The 24,926-nt window shown below is 44.2% G+C and overlaps 1 protein-coding gene across 2 annotated transcripts in view; it reads left to right on the top strand.

Annotated features, from left to right (window-relative positions):
* Positions 1 to 24,926, top strand: part of LOC110506148 (microtubule-associated protein 1A) — a 64,525-nt gene that overhangs the window by 5,879 nt on the left and 33,720 nt on the right. The window contains exon 1 of one of the 2 annotated variants that reach the window (XM_036963906.2): positions 23,055 to 23,244. The exons of the other annotated variant lie outside the window; for it this stretch is intronic. Coding sequence (XP_036819801.2) covers positions 23,070 to 23,244 — 175 coding nt within the window. The 5' untranslated portion in view covers positions 23,055 to 23,069. Of the gene's footprint in view, positions 1 to 23,054; positions 23,245 to 24,926 lie in introns of those variants that run through there. 2 annotated transcript variants of the gene reach the window in all.

Genomic DNA, 24,926 nt, shown 5'->3' with positions numbered 1-24,926 from the left:
ATTGTTACTGGCGGACTCCAACAAACTGCTACTGTTAGACCCCCATAGACTACTACTGGCAGACCCCCATAGACGGCTACTGGCAGACCCCCATAGACTGATACTGGCAGACCCCCATAGAATACTACTGGCAGACCACCATAGATTGTTACTGGCGGACTCCAATAAACTGCTACTGTTAGACCCCCATAGACTGTTACTGGAATAACCCCATAGACTGCTACTGGCAGACCCTAATAGACGGCTACTGGCAGACCCTCATAGACTGTTACCGGCAGACCACCATAGATTGTTACTGGCAGACCCCCAGACTGCTACTGGTAGACCCCCATAGACGGCTACTGGTAGACCCCCATAGACTACCACTGGCAGACCCCCATAGACTACTACTGGCAGACCCTAATAGACGGCTACTGGTAGACCCCCATAGACGGCTACTGGTAGACCCCCATAGACTACTACTGGTAGACCCCCATATACTACTACTGGCAGACCCCCATAGACTGCTACTGGCAGACCCCCATAGACTACTACTGGCAAACCACCATAGATTGTTACTGGCGGACTCCAACAAACTGCTACTGTTAGACCAACATAGACTGTTGCTGGCAGACCCCCATAGACTGTTACTGGCAGACTCCCATTGACTGTTACTGGCAGACCCCCATAGACTGTTACTGGCAGACCCCCATAGACTGTTACTGGCAAGTGCCAGAACACAGCAGGGACAATAAGAGAGAGCTTCTATATTATTCAGTTTATCACCTTGTATGTTCTTCAGTTTATCACCTTGTATGTTCTTCAGTTTATCACCTTGTATGTTCTTCAGTTTATCACCTTGTATGTTCTTCAGTTTATCACCTTGTATGTTCTTCAGTTTATCACCTTGTATGTTCTTCAGTTTATCACCTTGTATGTTCTTCAGTTTATCACATTGTATGTTCTTCAGTTTATCACCTTGTATGTTCTTCAGTTTATCACCTTGTATGTTCTTCAGTTTATCACCTTGTATGTTCTTCAGTTTATCACATTGTATGTTCTTCAGTTTATTACCTTGAATGTTCTTCAGTTTATCACCTTGTATGTTCTTCAGTTTATCACCTTGTATGTTCTTCAGTTTATCACATTGTATGTTCTTCAGTTTATCACCTTGTATGTTCTTCAGTTTATCACCTTGTATGTTCTTCAGTTTATCACCTTGTACGTCAGTGTTTCCAAACTTAGTCCTAGGGTTTTGCTCTAACACGACACAGCTGATTCCAATAATGAACTCATCATCATGCTTTGATTATTTGAATGAGCTGTGTACAGTAGTGCTAGGGAATAACAAACAGAAGGTTTGGGCTCCCCAGGACTGTGTTTGGTAACTGCTGTATATTAAATGTGTTGTCTCATGTGTACAGTATGCAGGTTAGCTGTATCATCTGACTAGAACTAGTCAAGCTAACTAACTGAAATGATGCTTAGTGCTGCATTAATGCTCAGTATAGGTCCCTCAAATTATCATTTATACCTCGAAGCCAGTTCCACAGCTTTTCTTTCATTCTTCCCCTCTAATCAGGGAGTAGGACTGATTTAGACCTGGGATACCAGGTGGGTGCAAGTCATTTTCAGGTACACTCTTAGAAAAAAGGTTTCCAAAGGGGTTCTTCAGCTGTCCCCATAGAAGAACCTCAGGTAGAAACCTTTTTGGTTCCATGTAGAACCCTTTGTGGTTTTACATGGAACCCAAGAAGGTTCTACATGGAACCAAAAATGGTGCTTCAAAGGGTTATCCTATGTGGACAGACGGAGAACCCGTTTAGGTTTTAGAACAGAAAAGCAGCAGTTGTCCGGACGTCGTAGGGTAAGATTTGAACACCCCTGTCAAAGGTTCTGATCTGTTTTCTGATGTATTTCTTGATTCCATTCCTCTTCTACCACTAAATATGTTATAGGAACTAGTGTTCACTGATGATTATCCTAAAGAATACATCATGTGGCACACACCGTCATAACTACAACCTCTCAGTTCATTGGTTCCTTTTAGACAACCAGATAAAGTACATGAACGAGGGCCTCACTCAGGTGAATTGTTATCTAATATATTCTCAGGTTTGATAGAAAATGCAGTTGAATACCTGCCATGCTAAACAGTTCATCACCCGTGTGAATGGAGGTGTGTTTGCTCTAGCAGAGTTAAATCAACACTGCCAGGAAATTGAAGTGTGTAGTTTAATCACTGCACCAGAAGCGCTGGCCAAATATAGAAAGTGAGAATCTGAGGATTTGGTTCAGATTGTGTTTGGATGTGTACAGAGATTAAGAGCACCAATGCTTGCCAGTTTTGTTAAAGATGATCATATTGTTATAATAAATTGTGTTTATAGTTGATCCTTCTAAATGATTTAAGTAGCACTGCGGATGACCACACTACAGCCTTGCACTCGTTAAAACATTGTGCAACACTTTGACCATTCAGCCCTTCTCTTCTTTTTGATTGAATATGAACCATGTTTTCTTACCCCCCCCCCCCCCCTCCCCCCCCACCACCCCCCAACTCCAGAGAATGTGAGAGGACTCAAATGGTAGAAAGCATAAACTACAGATGAATGAGATGAGTGTCCAGAATGAGGCAGGAAGAAACAGAGTCTGAGTGCAGAGTCCCAGAGGACTATGGGACTTTAAAGCCAGGGAGAGGCGCTGTGCGGCTGTCTCTGTCACTTGGCAGTGGGAAAAGACCCTGTGGTGTGTGTAAAAGAGAGGAAGAGGCAGGGAAGGACCAACTTCTGGAGGAAGAAAGAGAAGAGGATACAGAGGGAGTGAGGGAGAGAAAGAGAGCAAGGGACGGGGTAGAGAGAGAAAGAGACATACAGAGAATGTGAGGCTACAGGGAAGTCTCGAATGTTTAAGTAGAGAGAGAACTATGGATATTCAGCCTTTAAGGGTCCCTACAGATCTCTCAACATAAAATGGGTTTAGAAGGTCAGGTTCAAAGGCTTTGCCCCACAGTCAGCACTTCAAATAGGCCAACAACATCAAGAGATACCTAAGAATAAGTGTCTGTTCCAAACCAGCTCTTATAAGACACACATTTACATTTAGTCATTTAGCAGACGCTCTCATCCAGAATTATCTGTGAATACAAAACATGTGTTGTATGTATTGGAGGCTAACAATGATCCTGACACCAAAAGAAAACAGATAATTCCAGAAATATCAGATGTGTTTCTTTAACTGTCATCATGATTTGGATCCCTGCAGAGATGTTGGTTAAAGGGTTAGGGGGAATCAATTCATCACAATGACTAATTTCTTCTGGGTTGGGACAGTGCTCCCCTAAGGCGATGTTACCACGGTGACCGAAAATCTCAGGCGAGTCTGACTCACTCCACTGGTTTGGATGAATATGAGAGAGGGATCAATCAAAGCTTCAAGTTCCTTGGCGTACACATCACTGACAAACTGAAATGGACCACCCACACAGACAGTGTGGTGAAGAAGGCGCAACAGAGCCTCTTCAACCTCAGGAGGCTAAAGAAATTTGTCTTGTCACCTAAAACCCTCACAAACTTTTACAAATGCACAATTGAAAGCATCCTGTCGGGCTTTATCACCGCTTGGTACGGCAACTGCACCGCCCACAACCGCAAGGCTCTCCAGAGGGTGGTGCGATCTGCCCAGCGCATCACCAGGGGCAAACTACCCGCCCTCCATGACACCTACAGCAACCGATGTCACAGGAAGGCCAAACATATCATCAAGGACATCAACAACCCGAACCACTGCCTGTTCACCCCGCTATCATCCAGAAGGTGAGGTCAGTACAGGTGCATCAAAGCTGGGACGAGAGACTGAAACACAGCTTCTATCTCAAGGCCATCAGACTATTAAACAGCCATCACTAGCACATTAGAGGCTGCTGCCTATAGGCATAGACTAGTAATCACTGGCCACTTTACGGAATGGAACACTAGTCACTTTAATAATGTTTACATATCTGGCATTTCTCATCTCATATATATATATACAGTATTCTATACTATTCCATGGTATCTTAGTCACTTAATAATGTTTACATATCTTTCATTACTCATCTCATATGTATATACTGTATTCTATACTATTCTATGGTAGCTTAGTCACTTAATGTTTACATATCTGGTATTACTCATCTCATGTGTATATACTGTTTTCTATACTATTCTACAGTATCTCATTCACTTAATAATGTTTACATATATTGTATTACTCATCTCATATGTACATACTGTTTTTGAAACTATTCTACTGTATCTTAGTCCGTTCCGCTCTGACATCGCTCGTCCATATGTACAGTATGTAGTCTTAATTCATTCCTACTTCAATTTGTGTGTATTGGGTATATGTTGTGTAATTTGTTAGATATTACTTGTTAGATATTACTGCACTGTCAGAGCTAGAAGAACAAGCGTTTCGCTACACCCGCAATAACATCTGCTAATCACGTGAATGTGACCAATACAATTTGAAGGCGCTGAGCAAATGACATAATAATGAATATAGTAATACATATCTATATAGCAGTAAATGGGTGCTTGTTTCAGTCAGAAGTATGTTCTGCTTCCTATAGGTCATTTACTGTACCCAGAAATGTATTGTGTTTTATTTCATGGTGTATTGGTTTTTCGTATTGTGTGTGAAGTTGACTGGGTCTCCATTAGACCCTTAGGAAAGTCCTTTCACAGACCAGTAAGCAGTGAGCCTTGTGGGAAGAAGGTGGGAATTGCGTGAAATGACTCTCATTGGCTTAGAAAGGTCACAGAGGATAAATCGATTTGACGTTGAATGCAGTGAAACTAGGAGAGAGAGAGAGAGAGAGTGTGTGTGTCTGTGTTTGTGTGTGTGTCACTGCTCTTCAGTAGTCCTCTGCCGAGCTATCGCTCCTTTCCTGTCAACCCCACCCTAACCAGGATGGACTCTCTAAGGTCATGATGGGGTGCAACTCAATAGTCTAAATATAGTCTAAATATGCCTCCTCTCCTTCGTATCTTTCCCTTCATCCACACTCATGTGGAAGAAGATGTTACTGTAGATCATAATTATACAGACAAGACAGTGATCATCAATGCCTAAACCTTACTGAGGTAAATAAAAAACTAACTGGGACAAGAGATTTCTATTCATGCCAAAATGTTCAATGTCTATTTCCCTTTTCAAACTACTGGGCTGAACCGAGCTGAGCTGAGCTGAACCGAGCTGAGCTGAACCGAGCTGAGCTGAGCTGAACCGAGCTGAACTGAGCTGAGCTGAGCTGAACCGAGCTGAGCTGAGCTGAGCTGAACCGAGCTGAGCTGAACCGAGCTGAGCTGAACTGAACCGAGCTGAGCTGAGCTGAACCGAGCTGAGCTGAACTGAACCGAGCTGAGCTGAACCGAGCTGAGCTGAGCTGAACCGAGCTGAACCGAGCTGAGCTGAGCTGAACCGAGCTGAGCTGAGCTGAACCGAGCTGAGCTGAGCTGAACCGAGCTGAGCTGAGCTGAACTGAGCTGAGCTGAGCTGAGCTGAACCGAGCTGAGCTGAGCTGAACCGAGTTGAGCTGAACCGAGCTGAGCTGAGCTGAACCGAGCTGAGCTGAGCTGAGCTGAACCGAGCTGAGCTGAACCGAGCTGAGCTGAGCTGAGCTGAACCGAGCTGAGCTTAGCTGAACCGAGCTGAGCTGAGCTGAGCTGAGCTGAACCGAGCTGAGCTGAACTGAACCGAGCTGAGCTGAACAAAGCTGAGCTGAGCTGAACAAAGCTGAGCTGGACTTTAGTGCTTTACTGAGCTGGTTACATATCCACCATTGTTGCTAAAGTAGAACCATTCTGTAAAGGACAAGGCGAAATGAAAACATCTGAGACAGCACAGTACAGTTTGGGTCGACACTGTGATAGACTGCATCACATTTGCTGAGTAGAGTGTTGGAGACTATTTTGTAAATGACATCGCCAAAGTCAAGGATCGGTAGGATAGTCAGTTTTACGAGGGTATGTTTGGCAGCATGAGTGAAGGAGGCTTTGTTGCTAAATAGGAAGCCAATTCTACATTTAACTTTGGATTGGAGATGCGAAATGTGAGTCTGGAAGGAGATTTTACAGTCTAGCCAGACACCTAGGTATTTATAGTTGTCCACGTATTCTAAGTCAGAACAGTCTAGAGTCATCTTCCTGAGAATCATCTTGCTAATAAACACATCACACATAGGATGATTGACAGAGAGAGACGTAGAAGTGTCTGCCTCGATCATCTCTAACCAAAAGAACATGCCAGGTCCCATTATTGAGAGCTACTCCATGCTCACACAAACTTTCAATTAGATTTTTATTTGTCAGTGTTGTTTGTTATGCTCTTTTCAGTGTCACCTGTGCTAGTAATTCAGCTTGTTGCCATTTGTTGTTGCAATTCAATTGGTCCACTGCATTTCAGACAATTAAAACTATTGTCAACTTGCCTTAACCTGTTGGACAGAAGAGAGACTGCTACTTCTTTTGTGGAAAATTACTCTCTGTGCTTTCAAGATAATGCAGGAGCAGTCAATAGCTTATGTTGCTTGTGCCCCCCTTCTCTCCCTCCTCCTTCCTCTTCTCCTCTCCCTCATTCTCTCCCTCCCTCGTCTGTGACTAGAATACTAATACTGAGCTGCCTGGTAGAGTAGTGCATAGTCATCATGGCCGTCTCGACTGTCTCAGGCATGTGTAAATACCCAGCCTCTCATGGAGGACAATGGCAATTCAATATAAAGCAAATGCTTCATTATTATTGGCTTTGGCATTTTGGCATTTCAGTTTTGAACTGCCATTTGGCTTCATGTGTAAATCTGCAGATTAATACAATCATTATGCTAACAAGGGGCTGAAGGAAGCACACTTCACTTGTGATTGGCTATCAACTGAAGTGTGTACTAAGGTCTGAAGGGTCTTACCCAAAAGATTGTGGTTTCTCAAATAAATTGTTGATTTTGCTGGACAGATAGAATCATCATCAGTGTAGCCTAATCATTCCCCGATTTCTGGATAAATCTATTGCCCCTATATATTTGTTGTGCATCTCTTTTCCTCATTTTAGTATTACTTCGCCCATAGAATATTTTCTGAAGAGCGTGTATGGAGGACTGAAACAGCTGGACAGCTCCAGTTCCTGAGAAAAGAGAGATGGATTTAGATCCAGATCATACCATTCCCAGGTCAGAGCCTTCATACCTGTAGTATGGTGGGAGAAAGATACAGTACATCGATGCTTCCACACTGGTACCATTTTAAAAAATATATATATTTCACCTTTATTTAACCAGGTAGGCCAGTTGATAACAAGTTCTCATTTAAAACTGCGACCTGGCCAAGATAAAGTAAAGCAGTGTGAATAGACAACACAGAGTTACACATGGGATAAACAAACGTACAGTCAATAACACAATAAAAACATCTGTATACAGCGTGTGCAAATGAAGTAAGGAGGTAAGGCAATAAATAGGCTAATAGTGGCGAAGTAATTACAATTTAGCAATTTACACTGGAGTGATATATGTGCAGATGAGGATGTGCAAGTAGAAATACTGGTGTGCAAAAGTGCAGAAAAACAAAACAAATATGGGGATGAGGTAGGTAATTGGTTGGATGGGCTATTTACAGATGGGCTGTGTACAGCTGCAGTGATCGGTAAGCTGCTCTGACAGCTGACACTTAAAGTTAGTGAGGGAGATATAAGTCTCCAACTTCAGTGATTTTTGCAATTCGTTCCACTCATTGGCATCAGAGAACTTGAAAGAAACGGAGGCAAAAGGCAGTGTTGGCTTTGGGGATGACCAGTGAAATAGAACTGCTGGAGAGTGTGCTACGAGTAGTTGTTGCTATGGTGACCAGTGAGCTGAGATAAGGTGGAGCTTTACCTAGCAAAGACTTATAGATGACCTGGAGCCAGTGGGTTTGGCGACAAATATGTAGAGAGGACCAGCCAACGAGAGCATACAGGTCGCAGTGGTGGGTAGTGTATGGGGCTTTGGTGACAAAACAGATGGCACTTTGATAGACTGCATCAAATTTGCTATTTTGTAAATGACATCGCCGTAGTGAAGGATTGGTAGGATAGACAGTTTTACGAGGGTATGTTTGGCAGCATGAGTGAAGGAGGCTTTGTTGATTTGGAGATGCTTAATGTGAGTCTGGAAGGAGAGTTTACAGTCTAACCAGACATCTAATAGCAACAAGAGATGTAGAGATGTAAAATAAGGACACCTAGACAGGCCACTGACTCAACTAGATAGGACTGCTGACTCAATTAGACAGGACTGCTGACACACCTAGACAGGCCACTGACTCAACTAGATAGGACTGCTGACTCAATTAGACAGGACTGCTGACACACCTAGACAGGCCACTGACTCAACTAGATAGGACTGCTGACTCAATTAGACAGGACTGCTGACACACCTAGACAGGACCACTAACTCAACTAGATAGGACTGCTGACTCAATTAGACGGGACTGCTGACACACCTAGACAGGACCACTGACTCAACTAGATAAGACTGCTGACTCAATTAGACAGGACTGCTGACACACCTAGACAAGACCATTGACTCAACTAGACAGGACTGCTGACACACCTAGACAGGACCACTGACTCAACTCGATATGACCACTGACTCAACTAGACAGGACCGCTGACACAGCTGGCGCTACATGGTACAAGGATACCAAGGAACACAGCTATATCAGTCGAGGCCCTTCCTCACCAGATATCACCAGATATCCAGTTTGGCTGAGTGCTACCTTTTTAATTCAGCTAAAGCAGATCCTGTCACGTTCTGATCTGTTTCACCTGTCCTTGTGATTGTCTCCACCCCCTCCAGGTGCTGATTATTTTCCCCAGTGTATTTATCCCTGTGTCTCCTGTCTCTCTGTGCCAGTGTATTTATCCCTGTGTCTCCTGTCTCTCTGTGCCAGTCGTCTGGACTCTCATCTGGTTTTGACCTTTTTGCCTGTCCACGACCATTCTCTTGCCTACCCCTTTGGATTAATAAAGATTGTAAGACTCCAACCATTTGCCTCCTGTGTCTGCATCTGGGTCTCATCTTGTGTCGTGATAGATCCAGTTTAAAGCAGTACTTAGGAATGTTTGTTTTCTGTGTGAGATTTCTGTCTTGCAGCATGTGGAGTGGTGTGGTCGCAGTGACAGAAACAGAAAGGTTTTCTCCTACTGACTAACGTGTCTGTATTTATCCCTCACTGCCAAACATACATCTGAAAAATGGACTCAGAGTCAGAGTCAGAGTCAGAATTGCAACATAGTGTTTACTGTAACAGCACTAGTGACTATAGTTTACCTGCATGACTATGCTTTAACCATTGGTTGATCCATGAATACCCCACTGCCTTACAGACAGACTCCCCCAGGCTAAGGTTCTCCCTGGCAGACATGGAAGGCTGGCTAGTCTTGGTAGGGACCATGGAGGATCACGGAGGGCAGGGGGAGATGGCACTTAATCTTATTAATCTTATTTCTTATTCTTATTCATATTTTTTTAAACTGCATTGTTGTTTAGGGGCTCGTAAGTAAGCATTTCACTGTAAGGTCTGTTATTTTTTTAAACTGCATTGTTGGTTAGGGGCTCGTAAGTAAGCATTTCACTGTAAGGTCTGTTATTTTTTTAAACTGCATTGTTGGTTAGGGGCTCGTAAGTAAGCATTTCATTGTAAGGTCTGTTATTTTTTTAAACTGCATTGTTGGTTATGGGCTCGTAAGTAAGCATTTCATTGTAAGGTCTGTTATTTTTTTTAACTGCATTGTTGGTTAGGGGCTCGTAAGTAAGCATTTCATTGTAAGGTCTGTTATTTTTTAAAACTGCATTGTTAGTTAGGGGCTCGTAAGTAAGCATTTCATTTTAAGGTCTGTTATTTTTTAAACTGTATTGTTGGTTAGGGGCTCGTAAGTAAGCATTTCATTGTAAGGTCTGTTGTTTTCGGCACGTGACTAATACAATTTGATTTGAAATCAGCCACGGTTTCCAAAACACACAGACACACAGAGAGAGAGAGAGAGAGAGACAGACAGACAGACAGACAGACAGACAGACAGACAGACAGACAGACAGACAGACAGACAGACAGACAGACAGACAGACAGACAGACAGACAGACAGACAGAGAGAGAGAGAGAGAGCGAGAGAGAGAGAGAGAGAGAGAGAGAGAAAGACAGACAGACAGACAGACAGACAGACTCCTAGAGACAGAGAGGTCAGTGGTGTCTCTGTGTGGAGATGTAATGATCTGCTTCAGTGTGACAGTAGAGGTCATGCTGGTGATGGACTCTGTTGGCTAGTGAGACAACCAGGCGTTAAACGAAAACCCACATCACATTTGATTAATTCCTTATTGAGTTCATTATTTTTATTATGTCAAGCCTCGGGCGCTGTCTTTGAGATGCAACCAGCAAGGAAGTGGCCAAACATGATTAAGGGGACATAGTTCCTTGTCTCCTCTTACCGACCATTTGTTGTCATTCTTTCTACTTCGGCTTGTAACGTCTAGGAGTGTTCCATGAGATAGCATAAACAACACCCCCTCATTTCAAATGGTTTAGATTCATTTTAATTGACAGACAGCATAACGTCACGATGAAATGGACACCAGCACATTCACGTATGTAATCAACCTACCCGTCATCGTCTGCTCATTAGTAAGTGAATATCAGTCTACTGTATTACTTCCTTTACCATGGACTGACTGTCTGTGTCCCAAATGGAACCATATTCTCTATGTTGTGCACTACTTTTGACCAGGGCCCATATGGCTCTGCTTGTCAAAAGTAGTGCACTATATAGGGAATAGGGTGCCATTTGGGACACAACCTCTGACTGATGTTGCTCAGGGAGAATCTGGTAACATAGACAATCACTTACTGTCCTGGAGGAGAAGAGGGGAGAGGAGGGGAGGCAGGGGAGAGAGGAGAGGAGAAGATGGTAAGCAGGGGGAGAGGAGGGGGACGTAGGGGGGAGAAGAAGGGAGAGGAGGGTAGGCAAGGGGGAGAGGAGGGGGAGGCAGGGGGAGAGGAGGGGAGAGGAGGGTAGGCAAGGGGGAGAGGAGGGGGAGGCAGGGGGAGAGGAGGGGAAAGGAGCGAGGGCCAGGGGAGGCAGGGGCGGTCTTCACACACACAGCTGTCACCACCACACCGCTCAATGAATTAAGGATCAACAGTGCTACAGTACAGACTGATGGCGTAAACACAAAGCCGGGCTGTCTCCATCCTCACCGTTCTGGAGGAGCTCTCAGGGGAACTGGAGCCAATAGTGGCAGTGGAGCTCAATGCTGTTGGAGACGACATGTCTGGAACTCCTTCCCTATGTTATCCACTAACTGATTGCATATTGAGGGATTGAGAGATCGACTGATCGACTGTCTCTCTCTCTGTCTGTCCATCTGCCTCTCTGTCCGTCTGTCTGTCTCTCTGTCTGTCCGTCTCTCTGTCTCTCTGTTTGTCTGTCTGTCGGTCTCTCTGTCTGTCCGTCTCTCTGTCTCTCTGTTTGTCTGTCTGTCGGTCTCTCTGTCTGTCCATCTCTCTGTCTGTCTGTCTATCGGTCTCTCTGTCTGTCCGTCTCTCTGTCTCTCTGTTTGTCCGTCCGTCCGTCCGTCCGTCTGTCTGTCCGTCTCTCTGTCTGTCCATCTCTCTGTCTCTCTGTCTGTCTGTCGGTCTCTCTGTCTCTCTGTTTGGCCGCCCGTCCGTCCGTCTGTCTGTCTGTTCGTCGGTCCGTCTGTCTGTCTGTTCGTCTGTATGTCTGTCTCTCTTTCCGTCTGTCAGTTTGTCTCTCTGTCTGTCTGTTTCTGCCTGTTTGTCTCTATATCTATCCGTCTGTCTTTCTGGGAAATAAGGACCACTAAATCAGTGAGGAAGCATCTTTAAAATGTTGAGATGCTACGCAATATGACACACACACACAGCACCTGCAGTGCTGACTGGGCGTCTGAGGAATAACGGACACTGTAACCAGGGGAAGCGACAGGCAGGAAGTGATGAGGGATGGATGGCCGCCAGAGAAGAGAGGCTGACACAGAAGAGCTGAGCTCCACATTTAAACCCCAGCTCATTAGAACACACACACACACACACACACACACACACACACACACACACACACACACACACACACACACACACACACACACACACACACACACACACACACACACACATAAACACACACACACACACATAAACACACACACACACACACACACATAAACACACACACACACACACACACACAGCCTTTAGTGAGGCTGCTGTGTATGAATTCACATATGCACGCATGCACGCACGTACACTCACGTACACACACAGACACGCACAGACACAAACAAACACCCTCCTTTGGGAACGCAGACAAACCTCACTATGTGACATGGTATCACGGTGTCAGTAAAGCTGTCTTTCTCTGGCTTTGAGATGTCATTTTATAACACCATGATCACACTTTCCTTCTACCTCTCCCTCCATTCTACTGTTTGATCATAATGCTGACCGGGTAGAACGCCAGAATGATTCCTGTTCTATAGTGGCCGGTTCTTGGTTTTTCTATACAACATCTACATAGTGGTGTAAAGTACTTAAGTAAAAATACTTTAAAGTACTACTTAAGTTGTTTTTTGGGGTATCTTTACTTTACTATTTTTATTTTTGACAACTTTTACTTTTACTTTACTACATTCCTAATGACAATGATGTAGTTTTAGCTACATACATTTTCCCTGACACCCAAAAGTACTATTACATTTTGTATTCTTAGCAGGACAAAAACATTGTCTAATTCACACACCTATGAAGAGTACCTCCCTTACTGTCTCTGATCTCTGATTCAATAAACACACATGCTTCATTTGTAATGTTGTCAGTGTTGAAGTGTACCCCTGGCTATCCGTAATACAAATAATACAAAATAAAATGGTGCCATCTGGTTTGCGTAATATTAGGAATTTTAAATGATTATAATTGTACTTTTACTTTTGATACTTAAGTATATTTTAGCATTTACATTTACTTTTGATACTTAAGTATATTTTAGCAATAACATTTACTTTTGATACTTAAGTATATTTAAAATCCGATACTTTTAGAATTTTAATCAAGTAATATTTCCTGAGTGACGTTCACTTTTACTTGAGTCATTTTCTATCAAGGTATCTATACTTTTACTCAAGTATGACATTTGGGTACTTTTTCCTCCACTGCATCTACAGCTACATTGATTTCTATTCTAGTTTATTCACAGGTTTATTCAAATCACCATGGCTCTTTTTCGATGTATCCTTCCTCGATTCCTCACATCCTCTCGTCTTGTCTCCTTCTCAAAAGGCATTGGATGAGAAGGTCTGAGGGACTTTCTCCTCCACTACAGTTGAAAAGGAGGCAAGGAGATAGGAAGCAGAAAAATGGACTAACAAAGAGCCCATGCCTTCGCTATTCATTCAAATACATTACTTAAAAAATGTAATGTAAAGCTCACTCATATCCACACAGTGTATTTAGTGCTCAATTACAATCATATAAATCTACTTACCTCTACATTACCGTTACTGTAAGTTATTGACTCTACAGGCTATGGGAAAAAACCCTGGTCTAAGTAGTGCACTATAGGAAATAGGTTGCTATTTGGGACAAAGACATAGAGTCATTATAGAGCATGCCGTTAGGTTTTTAATCATTGTTAAGTGCCGTACTGTCAAAAACGTATCACTCTGGTAAAATCCCAGTCCTCGTGAAGACATCATCAGTCTTTTCAGCATTATAACGTCTGATTAATAATTCAGAGTCCGGTTATTGATCTGCTCCTCTGGTCCCCTGCAGTCGACACATGAGGAGGACCGAGGACCGTAGATCAGCAGAGAGAGTCTCCTCTGGTCCGGTCCCTTTGATCTGTTGCTCTGCTGGGTGCTGCACCATGCACACACACACACACACACACGCTAAAGTACGCATACACACATACAGGAAGGCACACATGTATATACACACACACACAAATCCTACCCAGGTTCTGATGTCAGCCAGAGGGGCTGGGCCCAGTCAATAGAGAAATCTGATGGAAACAGAAGTTAGGATGTCTTTAGAGAAGGACAAGACCATACAGACAGACAATAGGATCTGAGCTCAGAAATAGCAGCTTAAGGGTCCTGGGGACGCATTTATAAAAACCTTCATCCATAGATAGCAACAATGTGAATGAAATTGTGTGAAAAATTTGAATGAAATTGTGTAATTTATAAATGCTAATTTGTGAACAACACAACTTTATTCATCGGTGTATCCATTATATAAACCTGATTTTCTCATATTTTAAGAAACTATTGTACACAGAAAAGGTTCTATAAGTCTAAGAACATTTCATAAAGGAGACCCTGGGACAGTTGAACAATGGGATATTCTATTCTGACTAAAGAATCTCCATGAGTAACACCCACTTCGGTCAGTGACACTCTCTACAGAAGAAAAGACTAAAAGACTTCAGATTACAAAACAAATAGTTAACTAATGGTTAACTAGTAGTTAACTAATGGTTAACGAATAATTAACTAATAGTTCACTAATGGCTAACTAATGGTCAACTCATAATTAATGAATGGTTAACTAATGGTTAACTAATGATTAACTAATAGTTCATTAGTGGTTAACTAATGATTAACTAATGTTAACTAATCAATAACTAATTATTAACTCATGGTTAACTAATGGTTATAACCAGAGTTGTATTTATAGTATATGGCTCTGGATAACGCACATATTTTTAAATATATTTATCTTGGGATTGTAAAATAAAGAATATCACACCACCCTGCCCCTTAACTCTCTGATCTGTATACTTGGAAGAGACAAATGACAGTAATTCCCCCATGGAATCACAGTTGATAGGATCCAATTACAAAACAACAGTTGAAAACTATTCTGATTTGACTTTACTGTTTATAGAGAGGGTGTTAATGCTTCAGCCTCTCAGAAACACATACACGCTGTGGACAGCCCACTGACCTTGGCCAGCTGCCGTGTGTGTGTGTGTGTGTGTGTGTCTGTCTGTCTGTCTGTCTGTCTGTGTCTGTCTGTCTGTCTGTCTGTCTGTCTGGGCATTCAGAAGTGTGTATGTTGGAGGGATTGAGGGATGGTAAGGAGGGGAGGGAGGAGGAAGAAGGACGGAATAGCTGAGATAATTCATAAAGGAGAGAAGCAGCATGTCTGTCTGGAGGAAAGGGTGTGGCGGGCAGGTTGATCTGTGCTCTAACAGTTGTCTGAGGTTAGAACTAGCCCATAACTCATTTGAGGTGATGCAGTTGTACGGTATTGTAGCCTATAGCCAGCCCTGGGTGTTGTTAGTACTCTGCATGAATTTCAATCGGGAGAGAGATGGGGTTATAGCAAAAGATTCTGCTCACAACATACAATGTATATAAAACACGTTAACTGTAATTAACATGAAGTTACAGGCTCCAGTAATAGTAATACCTCACTATTCTTTGCATCGATGCTGGGGTGATCTGCTGATAAAATACAGGAAGAACCGATAGAGATATTCATTGTAATTCCCAAGTAGTAATATTATTTAATATTGTCCCTCTGTAGGATTGCTTTTATTTCCCAGAACCCATTGTTGAAGACTATTTTTACATCAGAGAATAGTCATGTTATAATCCAGTCAAAACAGAGACAGTGTACAATGTCGAAACTGCCTTTCCTACTGTGAGACAGAGGCACTTCAAATTGGTCCATGGAATTGTATTATCTCTCTCTCTCTCTCTCTCTCTTTCTTACACACACTCACACGTGAACACATACACAAACCCTCTCTCTCTAGCGTTATCTATCTCCTGCCTATGCTTATCTGTTCTCTCTCTCTCTCTCTTTCCCACTCTCTATCTTTCCCATACATCGCTCTCTCTCCCTTTCCCATACTCACTCTCTCTCTCTCCCCCTCTATGCCAAGTGTAAGTGTGGATGTTGTGGCACTGTGAATCTATTTCAGTCTGGGCTGTCCCACCCAGCAGCTGCTGCTTGAGTCACAGCTGAAAGTCCCTTCACACTAGTCCAGCCCATCCCCTCCCTTCAGCATCACACTACCCATGACAGACCATTTCCACTAGTCCAGCTCATCCCCTCCCATCAGCATCACACTACCCACGACAGGCCATTTCCACTAGTCCAGCCCATCCTCTCCCTTCAGCATCACACTACCCACGACAGACCATTTCCACTAGTCCAGCTCATCCCCTCCCATCAGCATCACACTACCCACGACAGACCATTTCCACTAGTCCAGCCCATCCCGAGCCGGTCACGGGTGTACCTCAGCCACGCTCAAGGTACTAAACGATATCATAACCGCCATCGATAAAAGACAGTACTGTGCAGCCGTCTTCATAGACCTTGCCAAGGCTTTCGACTCTGTCAATCACCGTATTCTTATCGGCAGACTCAGTAGCCTCGGTTTTTCGGATGACTGCCTTGCCTGGTTCACCAATTACTTTGCAGACAGAGTTCAGTGTGTCAAATCGGAGGGCATGCTGTCCGGTCCTCTGGCAGTCTTTATGGGGGTGCCACAGGGTTCAATTCTCGGGCCGACTCTTTTCTCTGTATATATCAATGATGTTTCTCATGCTGCGGGCGATTCCCTGATCCACCTCTACGCAGACGACACCATTCTATATACTTCCGGCCCGTCCTTGGACACTGTGCTATCTAACCTCCAAACGAGCTTCAATGCCATACAGCACTCCTTCCGTGGCCTCCAACTGCTCTTAAACGCTAGTAAAACCAAATGCATGCTTTTCAACCGTTCGCTGCCTGCACCCGCACGCCTGACCAGCATCACCACCCTGGATGGTTCCGACCTTGAATATGTGGACATCTATAAGTACCTAGGTGTCTGGCTAGACTCTAAACTCTCCTTCCAGACCCATATCAAACATCTCCAATCGAAAATCAAATCAAGAGTCGGCTTTCTATTCCGCAACAAAGCCTCCTTCACTCACGCCGCCAAACTTACCCTAGTAAAACTGACTATCCTACCGATCCTCGACTTCGGCGATGTCATCTACAAAATTGCTTCCAACACTCTACTCAGCAAACTGGATGCAGTTTATCACAGTGCCATCCGTTTTGTCACTAAAGCACCTTATACCACCCACCACTGCGACTTGTATGCTCTAGTCGGCTGGCCCTCGCTACATATTCGTCGCCAGACCCACTGGCTCCAGGTCATCTACAAGTCCATGCTAGGTAAAGCTCCGCCTTATCTCAGTTCACTGGTTACGATGGCAACACCCATCCGTAGCACGCGCTCCAGCAGGTGTATCTCACTGATCATCCCTAAAGCCAACACCTCATTTGGCCGCCTTTCGTTCCAGTTCTCTGCTGCCTGTGACTGGAACGAATTGCAAAAATCGCTGAAGTTGGAGACTTTTATCTCCCTCACCAACTTCAAACATCTGCTATCTGAGCAGCTAACCGATCGCTGCAGCTGTACATAGTCTATTGGTAAATAGCCCACCCATTTTCACCTACCTCATCCCCATACTGTTTTTCTTTATTTATTTTTCTGCTCTTTTGCACACCAATATCTCTACCTGTACATAACCATCTGATCATTTATCACTCCAGTGTTAATCTGCATAATTGTAATTATTTGCCTACCTTCTCATGCCTTTTGCACACAATGTATATATAGACTCCCCTTTTTTCTACTGTGTTATTGACTTGTTAATTGTTTACTCCATGTGTAACTCTGTGTTGTCTGTTCACACTGCTATGCCTTATCTTGGCCAGGTCGCAGTTGCAAATGAGAACTTGTTCTCAACTAGCCTACCTGGTTAAATAAAGGTGAAAAAAAAAAAAAAAAAAAAAAAAAAAAATCCCCTTCCTTCAGCATCACACTACCCACAACAGACCATTTCCACTAGTCCAGCCCATCCCCTCCCTTCAGCATCACATTACCCACGACAGGCAATTTCCACTAGTCCAGCCCATCCCCTCCCTTCAGCATCACACTACCCACGACAGACCATTTCCACTAGTCCAGCCCATCCCCTCCCTTCAGCATCACACTACCCACGACAGGCCATTTACACTGGTCCAGCCCATTCCTTCCCATTCAGCATCACACTACCCACGACAAGACATTTCCACTAGTCCAGCCCATCCCCTCCCTTCAGCATCACACTACCCATGACAGGCCATTTCCACTAGTCCAGCCCATCCCCTCCTATTCAGCATCACACTACCCACGACAGACCATTTCCACTAGTCCAGCTCATCCCCTCCAATCAGCATCACACTACCCACGACAAACCATTTCCACTAGTCCAGCTCATCCCCTCCAATCAGCATCACTCTACCCACGACAGGCCATTTCCACTAGTCCAGCCCATCCCCTCCAATCAGCATCACTCTACCTACGACAGGCCATTTCCACTAGTCCAGCCCATCCCCTCCCATCAGCATCACTCTACTCACTACAGACCATTTCCACTAGTCCAGCTAATCCCCTCCCATCAGCATCACTCTACCCACGGCAGGCCATTTCCACTAGTCCAGCCCATCCCTTCCCTTCAGCATCACTCTACCCACAACAGACCATTTCCACTAGTCCAGCTCATCCCCTCCCATCAGCATCACTCTACCCACGACAGGCCATTTCCACTAGTCCAGCCCATCCCCTCCAATCAGCATCACTCTACCTACGACAGGCCATTTCCACTAGTCCAGCCCATCCCCTCCCATCAGCATCACTCTACTCACTACAGACCATTTCCACTAGTCCAGCTAATCCCCTCCCATCAGCATCACTCTACCCACGGCAGGCCATTTCCACTAGTCCAGCCCATCCCTTCCCTTCAGCATCACTCTACCCACAACAGACCATTTCCACTAGTCCAGCTCATCCCCTCCCATCAGCATCACTCTACTCACTACAGACCATTTCCACTAGTCCAGCTAATCCCCTCCCATCAGCATCACTCTACCCACGACAGGCCATTTCCACTAGTCCAGCTAATCCCCTCCCATCAGCATCACTCTACTCACTACAGACCATTTCCACTAGTCCAGCCCATCCCTTCCCTTCAGCATCACTCTACCCACAACAGACCATTTCCACTAGTCCAGCTAATCCCCTCCCATCAGCATCACTCTACTCACTACAGACCATTTCCACTAGTCCAGCTAATCCCCTCCCATCAGCATCACTCTACCCACGACAGGCCATTTCCACTAGTCCAGCCCATCCCTTCCCTTCAGCATCACACTACCCACGACAGGCCATTTCCACTAGTCCAGCTCATCCCCTCCCATCAGCATCACTCTACCCACGACAGGCCATTTCCACTAGTCCAGCCCATCCCTTCCCATTCAGCTTCACTCTACCCACGACAGGCCATTTCCACTAGTCCAGCTCATCCCCTCCCATCAGCATCACTCTACTCACTACAGACCATTTCCACTAGTCCAGCTAATCCCCTCCAATCAGCATCACACTACCCACGACAGGCCATTTCCACTAGTCCAGCTAATCCCCTCCCATCAGCATCACTCTACTCACTACAGACCATTTCCACTAGTCCAGCTAATCCCCTCCAATCAGCATCACACTACCCACGACAGACCATTTCCACTGGTCCAGCCCATCCCCTCCCATCAGCATCATTCTACCCACGACAGACCATTTCCACTGTATTTATTAAAAGAGGTCCTATAGAGTCTTACATCTCTAACAATGTTATGATGACTATAGCTCTACAAACACTCCAGGAAAAGGAGTCCGGACTATTAGGTTATTGAGGTGATCATTATGTTTTTATTGAATATTATGTATTACTTATTTGTATTTTATCCAACACAATGGTAGGATACAATATGTGTATCATTTAGATGATTATATATGAGCCAATCGCAGTGCAGGCTTTTCTCCTCCCCCCACCTAGACCCAACCATCCAGTTCAACAGAGTGGTGTGGGAAGGGTCGCTGCAATAACCAATAAGATGGTAATCAAGACACCATGTTGCTGGGATGGGAAATTAAATGACGACCAGAGCCACCTGGGACTGGGAGCATTCATCAACAGGCTGATTGGATGTTTGGAGATAAACAGGGTCAGTGCTCAGGGTAGATTGGATGTTTGGATATAAACAGGCTCAGGGCAGATTGGATGTTTGGAGATAAACAGGGTCAGTGCTCAGGGTAGATTGGATGTTTGGATATAAACAGGGTCAGTGCTCAGGGTAGATTGGATGTTTGGATATAAACAGGGTCAGGGCTCAGGGTAGATTGGATGTTTGGATATAAACAGGGTCAGGGCTCAGGGCAGATTGGATGTTTGGAGATAAACAGGCTCAGGGCTCAGGGTAGATTGGATGTTTGGATATAAACAAATCAAATCAAATGTATTTGTCACATACACATGGTTAGCAGATGTTAATGCGAGTGTAGCGAAATGCTACACAGGGTCAGGGCTCAGGGTAGATTGGATGTTTGGATATAAACAGGGTCAGGGCTCAGGGTAGATTGGATGTTTGGATATAAACGGGATCAGGGCTCAGGGTAGATTGCATGTTTGGATATAAACAGGGTCAGGGCTCAGGGTAGATTGGGTGTTTGGATATATACAGGGTCAGGGCTCAGGGTAGATTGGATGTTTGGATATAAACAGGCTCAGGGCAGATTGGATGTTTGGATATAAACGGGATCAGGGCTCAGGGTAGATTGGATGTTTGGATATAAACGGGGTCAGGCCTCAGGCTAGGTTGGATGTTTGGATATAACAGGGTCAGGGCTCAGGGTAGATTGGATGTTTGGATATAACAGGGCCAGGGCTCAGGGTAGATTGGATGTTTGGATATAACAGGGCCAGGGCTCAGGGTAGATTGGATGTTTGGATATAACAGGGCCAGGGCTCAGGGCAGATTGGCTGTTTGGATATAAACAGGGTCAGGGCTCAGGGTAGATTGGATGTTTGGATATAAACGGGGTCAGGGCTCAGGGTAGATTGGATGTTTGGATATAAACAGGGTCAGGGCTCAGGGTAGATTGGGTGTTTGGATATAAACGGGGTCAGGGCTCAGGGTAGATTGGGTGTTTGGATATATACAGGGTCAGGGCTCAGGGTAGATTGGATGTTTGGATATAACAGGGCCAGGGCTCAGGGTAGATTGGATGTTTGGATATAAACAGGGTCAGGGCTCAGGGCAGATTGGATGTTTGGATATAACAGGGCCAGGGCTCAGGGTAGATTGGATGTTTGGATATAAACAGGGTCAGGGCTCAGGGCAGATTGGATGTTTGGATATAACAGGGCCAGGGCTCAGGGTAGAATGGATGTTTGGATATAAACAGGCTCAGGGCTCAGGGTAGATTGGATGTTTGGATATAACAGGGCCAGGGCTCAGGGTAGATTGGATGTTTGGATATAAACAGGGTCAGGGCTCAGGGCAGATTGGATGTTTGGATATAACAGGGCCAGGGCTCAGGGTAGATTGGATGTTTGGATATAAACAGGGTCAGGGCTCAGGGCAGATTGGATGTTTGGATATAACAGGGCCAGGGCTCAGGGTAGAATGGATGTTTGGATATAAACAGGGTCAGGGCTCAGGGCAGATTGGATGTTTGGATATAACAGGGTCAGTGCTCAGGGTAGATTGGATGTTTGGATATAAACAGGGTCAGGGCTCAGGGTAGATTGGATGTTTGGATATAAACAGGCTCTGGGCAGATTGGATGTTTGGATATAAACAGGGTCAGGGCTCAGGGTAGATTGGATGTTTGGATATAACAGGGCCAGGGCTCAGGGTAGATTGGGTGTTTGGATATAACAGGGCCAGGGCTCAGGGTAGATTGGGAGATATTTTGAAGCTTGATGACCAATCTTGTTTTCAGGTCCTTCAGTAGTTGTGTGTACCCACTCCAGCAGCTGATGCATACCAGCCATTTAGGGGTAATGAGAATGGTTGTGTCCCAAATCACACCATATTCCTTATATAGTACACTACTTTAGACCTGGTCAAGGTAGTGCATTGGTCAAAAGTAGTGCACTACATAGCTAGGGAATAGGGTGCGATTTGGGACGCATACAAAGATTGTTAATCTGACAGGGAGTTGGAGAGCTGGTTTGTGAGGGGTTTGTCTGTCTCACACCCCTCTCTCCTCTCCATCCAGCCCAACATTTCATTGGCTGTATTGATCCAAGACTGACACACACACACACCAATACGAACACAGACACATTTGCTCACTTGCATGCACTCACTTACCCACAGACAGACACATACAGACACACACACACAACACTGATTACTGAGCCTGTGGACTAATGCTAAATCCCCATCAGAAAGGGAATTGGCTGCCAACAGCACATCTTAGCAGATACGGCCTTCAGTACAGTAGCACACATACAGTCGGGCTGATGGAGGGAAACTAAAACACAGATATGAATACAGAACCAGAACCTTTGACTGGATCTGAAATGGGTGTCTCTGTTTCTCAGTATTTTTGCTACTTGTAATTGTCATCTTTGAAAAGCACCTTTACGGCAGATTATGAATGGTTCTCGATGGCGGTTCACTAACCTATCGTTTAATATTTGATTGCCTCCCCTTTAGATCTTGGACCTGTGTTTGTTTCAGTGTGTTATAAAATGAGAGCCAGTACCACTAATGAGTTCCAGACTGTCATGTCCAAGAAAAAACAAGAACGTGATGTTTAGTATATGGAAAGGAGGGACCCCTTAACAGAAGTGGGTACTAAAAATGTGCCTGGGTCTGAGCTAATCTCTGATGGCCAGATTCTGACTAAATGACTCTAGGTTTTAGTTCTGGGTTAACCAAGATTAGGCCCGGGCACACTGGGGCGTAGAGATATATAATAATATACATTTAATTACATGCTCTGATCGTGCCGTAGATACGAGACAGATAAGAATGTATTTCTGAAAATACTGGCTAGTCAATGGCCACACTCCTCTCTCTGCCAGTGAAAAGGGTTAAATGTCTGCTGGGGCACTGAGCTTGTCCCTGACCATCGGCCGAACACCGGCTCGGTTGGGTCAATGTTTTACCATACCGTACAGCCTTCTATCGACAAGTTCAATATTCTCTCACATTGGTGCCCCTCCCACTCACTCACTCGCCCACAGCCCCACGCACACTCAAATGACACTACGAGATTTCTCACTCCCCGTTCGCTACCCTTCGTGCCGCGCTCTCTCCCCAGCATCACAGAAGGTAGGTGTTAGTGGAATATGTATTTTACCTCCATAGCCTATTTGTGTCATGTCATATTTCCGATGTTCTATACCTCGCGGGACTGCATGGTTCCTTCCTAAAAAAAGGAATTAGCCTACTGGACAGTAATGGTAGGCTAGTATATTCTGCATTGATTTGGATTGCGTGTCAGTGAAGATGCCTTGTGTTCTCTATTTGTACGGTCAAAATGAAATACAATATAATTATATTTTGTAGGTTATTGTAGTAGTCTAAATTTGAAAAAAAGCTATCGCTACTCTGGCCCTGCGTATAGAGACCGTGGAGGAATCCCGAATCCGATTGCATAGGAAAGGAAGGATTAACACATTTGGGTATTTGCCCGTTTGTTAATATTACACCCGGTTTTAAGAGCTAAAGGCCTGTATGAAAAACACAGACTAGGATGAAGCAGCTCTGTATGGAAATGTGAATGATAGCCTATTTCACATAACAGGTAGATTTTAAAAGGGATAAAACGATGGCGATGTAGTTTAGGCTATGTGAAATATACCGATTTTGAAAAGCACAAAAATAGGCATATTCACCACCCTTATTAGACACGAGCACTACAATATGTCGAAGATGTTGGTCCACAGCATGATTAACGAAGTGTCAAGATATGGCGCTGTCTTGCGGGTAATTCGGACGAGAAGAATTGGGTGACCCAAATGTCGATGCGATTTATCCAACCGTCTATAAACAGTGTATCTGCCGACCTGTAGGCCCAGGCAGCAGCGGAGTTTCATAACCAAAATAAAAACCGAATGGTCTATGAATCACAAACCGAAGTAACCCACTGTGCATCAAAATGCAGTGTAGATGCTTCTTGACATGCTGCCATTCCTTTCATTCCACAGAAAGAATGTTACGTCAACACAGCAGCATATTTGTAGGTCTACACTACACGACAAGGCTACATGAATAGATATGTCTTTGAGTAGGACAGGGCGCTTTGAATGACACTAAAATGCAACAATCACAGTGAAAACAAGGATGTGCATGGCTGAAATGGTTTCATTCTAGGTCTGGTACTGTAGTTATAGAGCCTGGATAATACTTTAGTATATACTAAGAATCATATCATTGTTATTATTGGAATTTAGACTGCATATCAATTCTGAATAGGCTTCTGAAAGAAACCAGAAGAAACCAATAGTGAAAATGTCTATTTCCCAAAGGCAAAGACACACCTGAGGATCATACATCGTAGAGTCCATGTAGTCATATTAAATACAATGAGCAGGCCTAGTTTATTGCAGACATTTACTCATTAAACGTTTTCTTGCTTTTAGTGGAATTACCTTTTTTGGACATACATGGTTCATATCAGTTATGGGTTCTTTCTCTTCTTAATAGAACCATCATCTCAGGCCTATCTCAGTGTCCAATAAGCAGATACCATGACAGAGAACATAGTGACCTCCATAGGTGTAGGATCTTAATTTGATCACTCTTTTTTCACTGACAATTTTCCTGCAGATGAACTTCATGATTTACATAAATTCACTGAAAACCTGCACTTACACATAGTATTGCACTTTTCATGTAGCCAAATTTTGGCCAGCTAATAGCCTAACCACCGATCAAACAATGTTATGGACTAAACATTAAAATCCTGTTGCAGAAGTTTTCTTTTGCTGCTACAATACTGGTCAAATTAA

The sequence above is a fragment of the Oncorhynchus mykiss genome, chromosome 26, assembly GCF_057628025.1.
Source record: "Oncorhynchus mykiss isolate SJ-2025 chromosome 26, ASM5762802v1, whole genome shotgun sequence".
Taxonomy (NCBI): domain Eukaryota; kingdom Metazoa; phylum Chordata; class Actinopteri; order Salmoniformes; family Salmonidae; genus Oncorhynchus; species Oncorhynchus mykiss.
Note: the sequence above shows the minus strand (reverse complement) of the source record. Positions and strands in the feature narration are given on the sequence as shown.